This window comes from Bos mutus, chromosome 8, assembly GCF_027580195.1.
Source record: "Bos mutus isolate GX-2022 chromosome 8, NWIPB_WYAK_1.1, whole genome shotgun sequence".
In the NCBI taxonomy this organism is placed as follows: Eukaryota; Metazoa; Chordata; class Mammalia; order Artiodactyla; family Bovidae; genus Bos; species Bos mutus.
Genome location: NC_091624.1, coordinates 82,956,542 through 82,971,300, shown reverse-complemented (window position 1 = coordinate 82,971,300; position 14,759 = coordinate 82,956,542). Strand labels below are relative to the sequence as shown.

General features: G+C 39.5%; 1 protein-coding gene across 5 annotated transcripts in view; it reads left to right on the top strand.

Moving 5' to 3' along the window:
- FREM1 (FRAS1 related extracellular matrix 1) overlaps nucleotides 1–14,759 on the top strand; it is a 218,992-nt gene that overhangs the window by 99,786 nt on the left and 104,447 nt on the right. For all 5 annotated transcript variants that reach the window (XM_070375913.1, XM_070375912.1, XM_014476323.2 and 2 more), the window contains exons 9-10: nucleotides 1,468–1,812; nucleotides 8,560–8,702. In XM_070375913.1, the coding sequence (XP_070232014.1) occupies nucleotides 1,468–1,812; nucleotides 8,560–8,702 (488 nt within the window). The remainder of the gene's footprint in view (nucleotides 1–1,467; nucleotides 1,813–8,559; nucleotides 8,703–14,759) is intronic.

Here is a 14,759-nt window from a genome sequence, read left to right as displayed (position 1 = left end):
AGAAATAAAAATGATAAATTCTTTTGCCTAATCCTAGGACAATGGGATCTTAGCTCAAGCTGGATGTATAAATTAGGATGGGTATTCAGTTGCATGTAAGAAAACTCCAACTATAGCAACTTTAACCTCAAGAGTTGCTTTCTTCTTGTGACAAGTTACATAGAGGTGGATATTCTGTATTTATGATGCCAGCAGCTCTTTTCTGCCCTGTCAGTGGTCACAGAATGGTACCTACACATCTAGGCTTCTAATGAGCATTAGGGGAAGGAGCAAAGAAAAAGAAGAATAAAAAAAAGCTATGCCACCCAAGCTTGCTCTGTTTAACAACTTTTCCCAGGAGCCTGAAGAAATGAAGTCTAGTTATATCTCTTACCTAGTTACATACTATCCCCTAGGTGCAACAGAGTCTGGGAACCTGAGTATTTTTAAATGGTTATGTCGCCATTCCAAATGAGACTAGGATTCTGGTACTGAGAAGGAGGAGAAAGTGGCTGATGGGCAAGTAACCCATAGTGTTCACTATACTCATGTTTAATCTACAAAACCGTCTGGAGTGGGAAAAGCTATGGGCCATCTGCAGAAAGAATTGAAATATTAGTAGTTTGTGCAGAGTGAAGCAATGTTTATCAATATTATAGAAATGAAGCGGAGAGTCATACCCCATAATGATATTCTGGCTCAGAGGAGGCAGAAAATAGTACAAACATTTATTAAGCATTTACTTTGTGCCCAGTTGTGCAAAGCATTCTACATACTTTATCGCACATCCACTTTATGAAGCAAGGTACTATTATTCTTACTTTGCAAATGAGAACCTGAGACTAAGAGAAATTGACTTGTCTAAGGTCTAGAAAGTGGCTCAGCTGGCATGTGAACTCAAGCCATTTGCCACCACAACTCAAGCTCTTGGTCATTAAGCCAGTGATTCACAAACATTAGCACACATTAGACTCCTGGAGGGCTTGATAAAACATGAATTGCTGAGTTCCAGTAGCAGAATTTCTGATTCAGTAGGTTTGGGGTAGGGCCTGAGAACTTGCATTTATAATGACTTCCCAAATGGTGCTGATGTTGCTAGTTTGAAGCCACTACTCTAAGAAGTGCTGTCGGCTGATAACAATGAATTGAAGAACAATGAATACTTATTGTAGATACACAATATTTGAGCTCTCTCATTCTTAAGGGGGAATGTTAGGTAGGTATTATTATCTCTGTTTTATATATGGGTCTCAAATAAATTAAATACCTTGCCTAAGCCCACCCTGCTAATAAGTGTTACAACTAGCTAGTATTCAAAACTGGGTCTTTGGAGCCCCAGAGCCCACTAAGCAATCTATGGTTTTTTCCAGGTGAGGAAAGTATTGGCTGCCCTACTTTCCATTTCACACCTGCTCCTGTAGTGCTGCTTTTACTAACCTGCTGCCTCCATATCTTTCTCATTCGCCTCATCTCTGTTCTTTCCATCAGGGGGGAAGGGGTTTCTCTTCACCGTGGCTGACCTTCAGGCTGGAGTCGTTCGATATCATCATGATGACAGTGACTCCACCAAAGACTTTGTGGTCTTCAGGATATTTGACAGCCAGCACAGCATCCAACATAAGTTTCCCATCAACATCTTGCCCAAAGATGACAGTCCTCCATTTCTCATAACAAATGTTGTGATTGAACTGGAGGAGGGGCAGACCATACTAATCCAGGGTTCCATGCTGAGAGCTTCAGACATGGACTCCAGTGATGACTACATCTTCTTTAATATCACGAAACCCCCACAAGCTGGAGAGATCATGAAGAAACCAGCACCAGGACTGATAGGTGAGTGTTGGGCAGTTAAAATCATTTGTGTCAGAATTTGTGCTAAGAGAGACATCAAGTTTATGGGGTAAGATTCTATTATTATTATTATTCCCATTTCACAGATGGGAAGACTGAGACTTAGGTTAAGTTGATCTATCCATCTGGAATCTAGAAAGTTCCAGAACTGGGCCTCAAGGTAACCATTACACTATGAAATATTAAGTCTGAAATGCAAGGTGATAGGACAAATAATGTTGAAGAGATATTTTAACCTATTCTAGATTATTCATAAAACTTTCATGAATAACTTTTATTTACATTTTGTTAGAATAATTTCACAACTACTTTTTGAAGTAGATAGGTAAGGAGCTTGACAAAATAGGTGTCAAGCAGTTTTATCTAAGACTATTTGTCTTTTAAGCATACTTGATTTTATTTTTAATAGATTACTTAAAAATTGGTATAGTTGATGTACAGTATTTTTTTTTTGATTGAAAGAAGATTTTATTCAATTCCATTAATTCAATCAACAGTTACATCTACATACGAGATAACTGTGCTAGAGTTCTTGATACAACAATGAGCAGAGAGCTCAGTCTTACTGGATTTGGCCATTTCTCTAGTCAGACAAGAGCAAAATTTGTGTGTCTCAAGATTATTTTTAACGTATATTCACCATCCCTCCTAGCTTTTGACATTAACATTGACAAGTCGCTCAGTTGTGCCCAACTCTTTGAGACCCTATGGACTGTAGCCTACCAGGCTCTTCTGTCCATGGGATTTTCCAGGCAAGAGTACTGGATTGGGTTGCCATTTCCTTCTCCATGATGTACAGTATTATATAAGTTTTAGGTGTACAGCATAGTGATCTACAATTTTTGAATGTTATACTCCATTTATTGTTATTATAAGATATGGTTCTATTCCCTGTGTTGTATAATGTATTTTGAAGCTGATTTATTTTATGCATAGTAGTTGACATAGCAGTTAGTCCCTCTTAATCCCGTACCCCTATATTGCCCCTCTCCCTTCACTCTCTGCACAGGTAGTCACTCATTTGTTCTCTATATCTGTGGGTCTCTTTCTTTTTTTGTTACATTCACTAGTTTGTTTTACTTTTTAGATTCCACATGTAAGTGATATCATATAGTATTTGTCTTTCTCTGGTTGACATTTCATTTATCATAATACCTTTCACGTTCATCTATGTTGTTTTAAGTGGCATAATTTCATTCTTTTTAACAGCTGAGTCGTATTCCACTATGTGTGTTTGTGTGTGTGAATGGCGCATCTTCTTTGTCCATTCGTTTATTAATGTCCACTTGGGTTGCTTCCATATCAAGGCAATTGTAAATAGTGCTGCAATATACATTGGAGTGCACATATCTTTTCAAATTAGTGTTTTCATTTTTTTCAAGTATATATCTAGGAGTGGAGTTGCTGGGATATATGGTAAATTCTATGTCTAGTTTTTTAAGAAACTTTCATACTGCTTACCACAGTAGCTATATCAATTTACATCCCACCAATGGTGTACAAGATTTCCTTTCCTCCACATTCTTGCCAGCATTTCTTATTTGTGTTAGCCATTTCTTAGTTGTGATGGCCATTCTGACAGGTGTGAAATGATATCTCATTTGCATTTCTTTGATGATTAGTGGTATTGAGCATCTTTTCATATGCTTGTTGGCAATCTGTAAGTCTTCTGTGGGAAAATGTCTATTCCAGTCTTCTGCCATTTTTAATTGGGTTTTTGTTACTTTGCAGTTGAGTTATATGAGCTGTTTGTGTATTTTGGATTTTAATCCCTTAAATGTCATATTATTTGCAAATATTTTCTCCCATTCAGGAGATTGTTTTTTTGTTGTGGTGATAGTTTCTTTCACTGCACTTTTAAGTTGAACTAGGTCCCATTTGTTTATTTTTGCTTTAGGAGACACATCCAAAAAAAAACCATCAGTATAGTTTATGTCAAGGAGTGTTCTGCCTTAGTTTTCTTCCAGGGGTTTTATGGTTTCAGGTCTTACATTTAGATCTATAGTCCATTTTGAGCTTATTTTTGTCTATGGTATTAGTTCAAAGCACAGTTGTGTCCAATTCTTTGTGACCCCATGAACTGTAGCCCACCAGATTCCTCTGTCCATGGGATTTTCCAGGCAAGAATTCTCTAGGGGATCTTCCTGACCCAGGGATCAAACCTGGTTGTCCTGCACTGCAGGAAGACTATTTACCATCTGAGCCACCAGGAAAGCCATATGGTGTTAGAGAATGGTCTAATTTCATGGTCTAATTTCATGGTTTTACACGTAACTGTCCAGTTTTCCCAGCACCACTTATTGAAGAGACTGTCTTTTCTCTACTGTATAGTGTTGCCTCCTTTGTTGTAGATTAATTGCGTATAAGTGCGTGGGTTTATCTCTGGGCTCTCTATTTTGTTCCATTGATCTGTGTGTCTGCTGTGTGCCAGTGTCATACTGTTTTGATTACTGTAGCTTTGTAGTATAGTCTGAAGTCACTGTGTGTCTCCTCCAGCTCTGTTCTTCTTTCTCAAGATTGCTTTGACAATCTGGGGTTTGGTGTTTCCATACAAATTATACAATTATTTGTTTTAGTTATGTGTCTTAATTTCAGATACATTTTAATAACCCTGTACTCTTCTCTCCTCACTGCTTTCGATGTCATGGTGGTGGTGGTTTAGTTGCTAAGTTGTGTCCAGCCCTTGCAACCCCATGGACTCCTCTGTCCATAGGATTTCCAAGGCAAGAATAATGGAGTGGGTTTCCATTTCCTTCTCCAGAGGATTTTCTGACCCAGGGATTGGACCTGTGTTTCCTGTGTTGGCAGGCAGATTCTTTACTGCTAAGCCACCAGGGAAGCCCTTTTGATGTCATATATTACATCTAATTGTTTTATGAATCCCTTAACTGCTTATTGTGGATATAGATGATTTTACCACTTTTGGTTTTTAATCTTCCTCATATCTTTGTGTGTGAATGATTTATTAACTTTGTTCTCCATCACATCTGAACAAGAGTCTTGCTGGGGTAGAATATTCTTGGTTGTAGGTTTTTCTGTTTCATCACTTTAAATATATTGTGCCACTCTCTTTTTGCCTGCAGAATTTTCGTTGAAATTCACCTGATAGCTTTATGTGGGGTTCCTTTATAAATTATTTGTTGCTTTTCCCTTGCTGCTTTTAATATTGTCTTTATATTTAATTTTGCCATTATAATTATAATGTGTCTTGTTGTGTTCCTCTTTGAGTGAATCCTGTATAGGACTCCCTGTACTCCCTAAACTTAGACAGCTATTTTCTTTACCAGGTTAGGGAAGTTTTTGACTTATGTTTTCAAATATGTTGAAAGGTTCTCTCTCTCTTCTCCTTCTGCAACTCCTATAATGTGAATATTAGGGTGGTTGATGTTGTCCCAGAGGTCTCTCAAACTGTCCTCATTTCTTTTCATTCTTTTTTCTTTTGTTTACTTAGCAGCAGTGATTTCTACTACTCTGTCTTCCAGCATGCTGATCAGTTCCTCTGTATCATTTAGTCTACTCTTGATTCCTTCTAGGATATTTTTCACTTCAGTTATTGTATTCTTCATCTCTGTCTGGATGTCCTTCATATTTTTTAACTTTTCATTAAAAAAAAATTTCTCACTCTGTGCATCCATTTTTCTCTTGGGTTATTTCATCATCTTTATAATCACTACCTTGAACTCTTTCTCGGGTAGATTGCCTATCTCTACTTTGGTTAGTTATTCTTATGGGGTTTTATCTCATTTGTTTGAAACACGTTCCTTTGTTGCGTCCTTTTACCTAGATTGCTGTCTTTATTTTTATGTGTCTGGTAGGTTAGTTATGCTTTCTGACCTTGGAGAAGCAGCCCTTTGTAGGAGACATCATATGTGTCCTAGCAACACATCCCCCTCTCATTACCCAAGTGATATGCTCTAGGGGATGTGTGTGTCTTCCTATCGTGCTGGGCTGACTATGTAGGCAGTCTTATATGCTTGGTTTATTCCCTGTCCAGTTGGTTGCCAGGCCCTGCGTTGTGTGGAGGTTGCTGGCTGCTGGTTGGTGGGACTGGGTCACAAGGTGGCACTGTTGGGTCAAGATCCAGGAGACTCTGGGGCTGTTACCACCCAATGGTGGGTAGAACCAGGTCTTAGGGCTAGTGTGGCCCACTGGCAAGCAGAGTCAGATACTCGAGTCTAGTTACAGGACCTAGGGGTCCTAGAGCTGGTTTTGCATCACTGGTGCACGGGACTACTTCCTAATGCTGTTGAATGCAGGGTCTGGGGAGTCCTGAAGCTTGTGTTGGTTTGCTAGTGGACAGGACCATGGTCCAGTTGGTCAGGATGTGTTTGCAGGCTGCATATTTGTGGTTTTATGCAGTTATTACCTGTCCAGTGGTGGATACAACTACTTCAGAGGCTACAGTAGGCTCCCTGGAGATTGGGTCTGGGGTCCAGGCTATTCTGGAGTTGGTGTCTACCCAGAGATGGCTGGTGCTGGGTCCTGCACTCTCTGGTGGGCATAGCTGTGTCCAGAGGCAACTGTTGGCTCAGGAGGTCTTAAGACAGCCTGAGTGAGGTTGTGTCCCTACCCAGTTAGTTGCTTGGCCTGAGGCATCCCAGCACTGGAGCCCCCAGGCCTATGGGCTGGAATGGGGCTTGGTTTTAGCCCTAATAAGCTAGAGGGAGGATTCCACAATGGTGCTTGCTAGAGCCAGTGTCTGTGTGGTAGAACAGGTTCTCCAAAATGACTGCTGCCAGTATCTGTGTCCCCCAGAGTGAACTGTGGTTAACTCCTGTCTCTCCAGAAGGTTCTCCTGGACAAGCAAGTGGTTCTGACCCAGTTCAGTCCACTTCAGTTCAGTCCAGTCCAGTTCAGTTCAGTCCAGCATAGTCAAGTTCAGTCCAGTTCAGTTCAGTTCAGTTCAATCTCTCAGTCGTGTCCAACTCTTTGTGACCCCATGGACTGTAGCACGCCAGGGTTCCCTATGTATCATCAACTCCCAAACCTTGCTCAAACTCGTTCATCAAACCGGTGATGCCATCCACCAATCTCATCCTCTGCCATCCTCTTCTGCCTTCAGTCTTTGCCAGGATCAGGGTCTTTTTCAGTGAGTTGGCTCTTTGCATCACATTGCCAAAGTATTGGAATTTCAGCTTCAACATCAGTCCTTCCAGTGAATATTCAGGACTGATTTCCTTTAGGATGGAGTGGTTTGCTCTCCTTGCAGTCCAAGGGACTCTCAAGAGTCTTCACCAGCACCACAGTTCAAAAGCATCAGTTCTTTGGCGCTCAGCTTTCTTCATGGTCCAACTCTCACATCCATACATGACTATTGGAAAAACCGTAGCTTTGACTAGATGGACCTTTGTCAGCAAAGTCATGTCTCTGCTTTTTAATATGCTGTCTAGATTTTTCATAGCTTTTCTTCCAAGGAGCAAGTGTCTTTTAATTTCTGACCTAGACTTCTGTCAAATTACTGCTTCTTTCCTGTGTCCTGAGGCATGTGAGATTCTTGGTGTGCCTTTTAAGAGTGATATCTGTATTTCCTCCATGTCCCAGTTGGTGCAATGGTAAAGAATCTGCCTGTCAATGCAGGAGATGTAGGAGACCCACGGATCATGGGTCAGGAAGATCCCCTGGAAGACGAAACGGCAACCCCCTCCAGTAGTTTTACCTGGAGAATCCCATGGACAGAGGAACCTGGCAGTCTACACAGTCCTGGGGTTTACAAAGAGTCAGTCATGACTGAGCATGCATGCACACACTCTATTTCTCCCAGCTGTCTGGGACTATCAAAAATAACCCTATAGGTCCTCAAAGTCAAATACCCTGGAAACTCCTCTTCCCAAGTGCAAGATCCCTGGGCTTAGACTTGGAACTCTTAGTCCTTTGAGAGAAACTTTGTACTTGTAATTATTCTCCTGTATGTGTATTGCCCACCCTGGGGTATGAAACTTGACCATATTGTGACTTTACTCCTTCTACCAACCTTATTGTGGTTTCTTCTTTATAACTTCAATTGTAGAAGATCTCCTCTGTTTATGTTCTGGACTTTTTCACTGACGGGTGTTCTGAAGATAGTTGTAATTTTGGTATGCCCATGAGAGGAAGTGAGCTCAGGGTCTTTCCTCTGCCATCTTGGCTGACTTTAAGACTGTTTCTTGAAAATATTTTTCTGATGCTAATTTTTCTATATACTAAGGCAGAAGTAGTAACTTTAATTTTTATGCTTTATTATTTATAAGCTTTGATTTTTGTTGTTCAGTCACTAAGTTGTGTCTGACTCTTTGAGACTGACCCCATGAACTGCAGCACATCAGGCTTCCCTTCTTTCTCTATCTCCCAGAATTCGCTCAAACTAATGTCCATTGAGTCAGTGATGCCATCTAATCGTCTAAGCTGTCACCTCCTTCTCCTCCTGCTTTGATAAGAACATTTAATAATGATTCCTCAAACAAACTACTATACACAAAATTGATAAGCAAAAAGGATTTACTGTATAGCACAAGGAACTATATTCAGTATCTTCTAATAATCTATAATAGAAAAGAATCTGGAAAAAAATGAATTACTTTGCTATATACCTGAAGCTAACACAATATTGTAAATCAGCTATACTTAAAAAAATATTCCTTGGGTACATGCAACATACTAGGCAGAAAAAACTTGTAGATAAATCCAAAATTATTTTACCCCAACACCTGGCAGATGGTTACAAAAGTATGTGGTATTTTGTGGACTCCATAGGCTATCCAGTCCCTGGCTTCATTCAGAGGGATCTGTTCAATGGCATCATTTACTACCGTCACTTTGGTGGAGAAATCTTTGAAGATTCATTTGAATTTGTCCTGTGGGACAGCCACGAACCTCCAAATCTCTCAGTGCCACAGGTAAGAGTCCATCTCTGGACACTTTCTCAAAATCTTGTCCACAGATATCAGTTCTGGAAGATATTATTAGGAACTCTGTGAAAACAGACTCCAAAGTTTGAGGAGCAAAGGAAGAAGCAAAATTAAGTCAATTTCCTTGCAACATAACTGCTTTTTAGTATTTACTTTCCCCCAGACTTACGTGAACAGCTTATGTTCACATTGTTCAAACTTGTGAGAAAGTGAAAGTCACTCAGTCATGTCCTACTCTTTGCAACCCCATGGACTATACAGTCCATGGAATTCTTCAGGCCAGAATACTGGAGTGGGCAGCTGTTCTCTTCTCCATGGGATCTTCCCAACCCAGGCATCAAACCCATGTCTACCTCATTACAGGTGGATTCTTTACCAGCTGAGCCACAAGGGAAGCCCAAAAATACTGAAGTGGATTATGTAAATTTCCATGTATGCTGTGTTTCCAAAGTTAGTTAACTATGGGACCCTTTTATGAAGAGTATCTTTAAAAAAATTTTTTTTTAATATAAATTTATGTATTTCAACTGGAGGCTAATTACTTTATAATATTGTATTGGTTTTGCCATACATTGACATGAATCTGCCACGGGTGTACACATGTTCCCCATCCTGAACCCCCCTCCCATATGAAGAGTATCTTATGAGATTTGCTTGCTTCATAACACTCAAAAAAAAAAAAAGAAAGAAAAACCACTGCTTTATTTTATGTGTAGTGGTTAAAATATAGGCTTTGTAGTTAGACTGTCTTTTTCTCCTGTTCTTGGCATTAACTGACCTGTGCCTCAGTTTCCTTATCTGTAAAACAGATAAAACAACTTACTTATGATGTAATACATATGAGTATGCAAACCTTCTGGCACCTAGTAAGTACTCAGTGAATATATTTGCTTTTATTTATTGTTGCTTTTAAACTACTAAGAGTTTTATTAACACTCAAGGATTTTATTTAAATATACAGAATATAAAAATAGGCTTAAGGAGCCATCATCCTACAGAAATTACAGAAAAAGAAGGGTCTGGACAGCTATAAAGGGGTAGATTTCTTGTGAGGAGAGGGCAGTTGGTGGTAGGGATGGACAAATGTCTTCTGAAAATAACTGACACACACTGTATACAGTTCTTTTTGCAGGCCTTTTATACCTCTTATTTTAGAAGTTAGCATATGTAGGGGTCTAAGCAAATTTTGAACCTGATCCCTATTGGTTATATAATATCATCTCATAGTGTCACCGTCATTGACATTAGCCAATACGTAGATGATTGCGTTATTTATCTGTCTGCCAGGATAAAGGCAACAAAAGGGGATGATCAGGAGGAATGATATGGATGGCTCAGAAACTGAAGAAGGTAGATGCTTCTTGCTAAAAGAAGTAATGGAAAAATGAATGAGGAAATTCTCAATTCATCTGCTTATTGACTAAAAAAAAATTCCTTTTCATAGAACAAATTCCTCTTTTCATCAATGTATATAACTGTGCCACTTATTGATTCCTTTTTTCTTGAAATCTTACTTGATCTGATAGTCCAAAATGAAAACTATTGATAGGATTTATTTCTGCATCTTCTGTTATATCCATTCCACTGTGCTATGTTTCTGACTAGAACACCATATCACTTTTAGCAAACTATAGGCCTTTTTGAAAATAGGAAATTCAGGACTACTTTTTACTTTTTGGCTATTGTATATTTTACAGATCATATTTTTCATACTCACAAATATAGATGTCAGTTTTCTCTAGTAAAGACCACAGTCATGAAAATTGTACTGAAATAAAATTATTTGTAAATCTTGACAAATGAGTCAGATTAAATTCTATAGATCCAGTCATGTTTATTCCCCATTATGGTTGTGCTTCTAAGAAAATCATATCATATTTTTCTCTGCTTTTATTTATCTTCTTAATCTATGTTGAGTGGGGAGGGAGAAAAGAAAGAAGGGAAGGGTTGGAAAAAGAGAGAAAGAAAAATAAGGCATGAGGAGGGAGGGAGGGAGAAAGAGAGAAATGGGGAGAAAAAGAATTTTGCTGTTTTCATGTACCACCAACTTTCTGACTCCTAAATATCCTCCAGCTTAGACTTGTGTACCTACATCTCTACCTGACATCTCTACATTTATTTTAAACTCAACATGTTCACAAGACCTTTAGCCTATTTCACTAAAGTTGTGCAAAGCCACTGTAACTGGAATTTCTGTAGTCACCCCTACCCTCTTTCTGTTGAGTTATCTGTATAACTAATCAGTCAGCTAGTACTTAATAAAAATTTATCTATCCCTTGAGGAAATTTCTCTCATCTATCTCTACTTACCCCACCCCACTGTCATTGCTTTTGTTTCAACCTTCATCTTTTTTGAACTAGAATTCAAAATTATTCTCTGAATCTCTCACATGGTCTCTTAAGAATAGAAGCAATTAACCACATCCTTTGAGGAAAATTATTTGAGGACAAATAAAATTTGGATGGATTTCCCTGGTAGCCGGTAGTAAAGAATCTGCCTGCCAATGCAGGAGACAAGGGTTTGATCCCTGGGTCAGGAAGATCCCCTGGAGAAGGAAATGATAACCCACCCCAGTGTTCTTGTTTGGGAAATCCCATGAACAGAGGAGTCTAGTGGGCTGCAGTCCATGGGGTCGCAAAGAGTGGAACATAGCTAAGTGACTAAACAACAAAAACAAATTCATTGATACAGAAGCAATATGTTGAGTAGGATTCATCTAGTTGTTTTTTTTTTTCCCCAACTCTCCCTCTTCTGGTCTTTAGCAGTTTTAGCTTCTCTAGATATGGACCAGCTCTCAGCTATAACATCATCTGCTCCAGGAATCCTTCTCTGATCCTCTTATTTCCATTTTCCCAGGTTTGGCTATCTGGTCCTTTTACATGATCTGATACCAAGTTACTATAATGTGAGACCATTACTTATTTTATTGGATCAATGGTGAGCTCATTAATGACAGGGATTCTGATATATTTATCTCTGTGTCTTCAGATCTTGGTACCTGCCTCAGAGTAGAACCCCAAGAATTGTATGTTGATTTAAAAACTAACTGATTCTTTCAACTTGTAATGAAACTGGGAGGAAATAAGAAGACCCAACCATTTGGCAGGGACTGGGGAAGAAGTGAGATAGGGAGGTAATAAGTGTAAAGCTTTAGTTTTCAACATTTTCAGGAATTAGTGTGGTGTATAAAAACAAAACAATTATTTTGTATATGTGTGTGCTGGTAAGAGTTTCTATGTTATAATTATATCATCACTGAAACTCTGATTCTTAAGGAATGCAAATAATTACCTGGTCTGTTTGATGATTGCATCTTCCAATTTGTACAAGTATCTAGTCATGTCCAATAGATAAAAATGTATTTCAAATATTCAACAAAATGTAACTTTCAGCTGTTCAACTACAAGACCAGATGAAATGGTTACTTGATTGGAACTTTTGTGATCAGAAGGTTCCTGGGTCACTGAAGATTAAACTCAAGCCCTGGATTTTTTCAGCCATACTGTTAGAATTCTTCCTTTCAAAGGGGCAGGGACCAAAGATTTTCTCATGTAAATTTCTGGTCAAAGCAGGGAGGAAGTTGCATAAGCGGAGATGCCCCTTACCTCCTCTCATCCTTCCCATGTGGATAGTCCTACTGAGCAATCTACCTACCCATCAACAAAGTGTTAGCCAGGAGCCCCTCTCTCTTTCCATCTTGGTTATAATGACTGTTGCCAAATAAAGCCTCACTTACTCAATTTGCTTGTGAAAAATATTTTCTTAGATTATTAAGTGTAGAGTTGCTTGTATCAGTATCCAAAATACTCATCAGCAGAAGACTGGTTTAAAAGACTATGGTATATCTATACAATGAAATACCATCAAACCAACCAACCAACCAAGAAAAAGAGCAAATCCATAGGAGTTATTATGTATCTTAATTGCGGTGGTGATTTCACAGGTATATGTGATTGTCAAAACTCATCAGATTATAGACTTAAATTGAATGCAGTTCATTGTATGTAGAGTAGTCCTCAATAAAGCAGACCATAAAAGGAAAATATTTTCTTCTTTATTCTTCTCAGTAGAGAGCTTTATAAAGCTTAGACTTGAGGTCTTAGTCTAGGAGAGCATAATGTTAGCAGTAAAATAGAGAGCCAAACATAAGAATAGAAGAAAGAGAACTAAGAAACTGAAAGAAAGGAAGCAGATGCCACAAAGGCCTGTGTGTGAAGTGGGAGGAAGGAAACGTAATGTGACCAGTGGAGAGAACAGGCAGCTGGGATGGGCATTTATCAGAAGTCAGATCGGAGAGTGGAGTGCACAAAACTAGCATTGGATATAATTCCAGTGCCAGAATTTATTTGGTATAATTGTTCTGCTGTTGTGGGTCGTCTGCTCGGTGGCTCTACGGTGGGGTTAATGGTGACCTCCTCCAAGAGGGCTTATGCCACACGCTCTGTGACCCAGGTCTGCTGGAATCAAGATTGCTGGGAGGAATATCAATAACCTCAGATACACAGATGACACTGCCCTTATGGCAGAAAACGAAGAAGAACTAAAGAGCCTCTTAACGAAAGTGAAAGAGGAAGGTGAAAAAGTTGGCTTAAAACTCAACATTCAAAAAACTAAGATCGGGGCATCTGGTCTCATCACTCCATGGCAAATAGATGGGGAAACAATGGAAACAGGGACAGACTTTATTTTATGGGGCTCCAAAATCACTGCAGATGGTGACTGCAGCCATGACATTAGAAGATACTTTGTCCTTGGAAGAAAAGCTATCACCAACCTAGAGAGCATATCAAAAAGCACAGGTATTACTTTGCTGACAAAGCTATGATTTTTCCAGTAGTTATGTATAGATGTGAGAGTTGGACTATAAAGAAAGCTGAGTGCCCAAGAATTGATGCTTTTGAACTGGTGTTGGAGAAGACTCTTGAGAGTCCCTTGGACAGCAATGAGATCTAACCAGTCAATCCTAAAGGAAATCAGTCCTGAATATTCATTGGAAGGACTGATGCTGAAACTCCAATACCATGGCCTTCTGATGCAAAGAAATAACTCATTTGGAAAGACCCTGATGCTGGGAAAGATTGAAGGCAGGAGAAGAAGGGGACAACAGAGGATTAGATGGTTGGATGGCATCACTGACACAATGGACATGAGTTTGAGCAAGCTCTGGGGGTTGGTGATGTATAGTGAAGCCTGGCCTTCTACAGTCCATGCGGTCACAAAGAGTCAGACACAACTGAGTGAGTGAATTGAATTGAACCGAAGTGATAATTGTTGTGGGTGAAAAATTGCATTGAAAATCTCAAAGGATCGGCTTCCCAGGTGGTGCTAGTGGTAAAGAACTTACCTACCAATACAGGAGACATAGAGATGCAGATTTGATTCCTGGGTCAGGAACATCCCCTGGAGGGGAGGGTGTGGCATCCTCCTCCAGTATTCTTGCCTAGAGAATCCCATGGACAGAGGAGCCTGGAGGGCTATAGTCCATAGGTTCGCAAGGAGTCAGACACGACTGAGGTAACTTAGCTTGCACACACACAATCTCAAAGGAAGATGAAGAAGAAGGAATCAGATAGGAATCAAACCTCAGAGCAGAGAAGGGATCAAAAATCCAGGTCCACAAGAAAGGTAGATACTAGCTGGTGGAGTGTCATATTGTGACGTGTATTCTGAGGGTCAAGGTTAGTCACTGTCATTTTATATACTGATTTATTTCTTTATGTTCTGATTTCCCACCAGTCTGTCTGTGGGTGCTTGTGGCCTTAAGTAGACTGGAGGCATGTGAGGAAGGCAGCAGGCAAGAGCCCAGTGACCGGTATGGACTCTAGTTTTCCACTGTGTGGGAATGGCTATTTAATTAGGTCTTTTTTACAACCAGATTTCAGTAAGAATGAGAACAGTTTATTTCTCTATGGAGTTTGTTAAAATTGGATTTTTTCTCACCCACAGAATACACACAGACAGTAATTATTTGGACATGCATAAATATGTAAAGATACATCAACTTAGGCAATCATAAAGCATGTTGAAAAATGGGCCCACCAAGA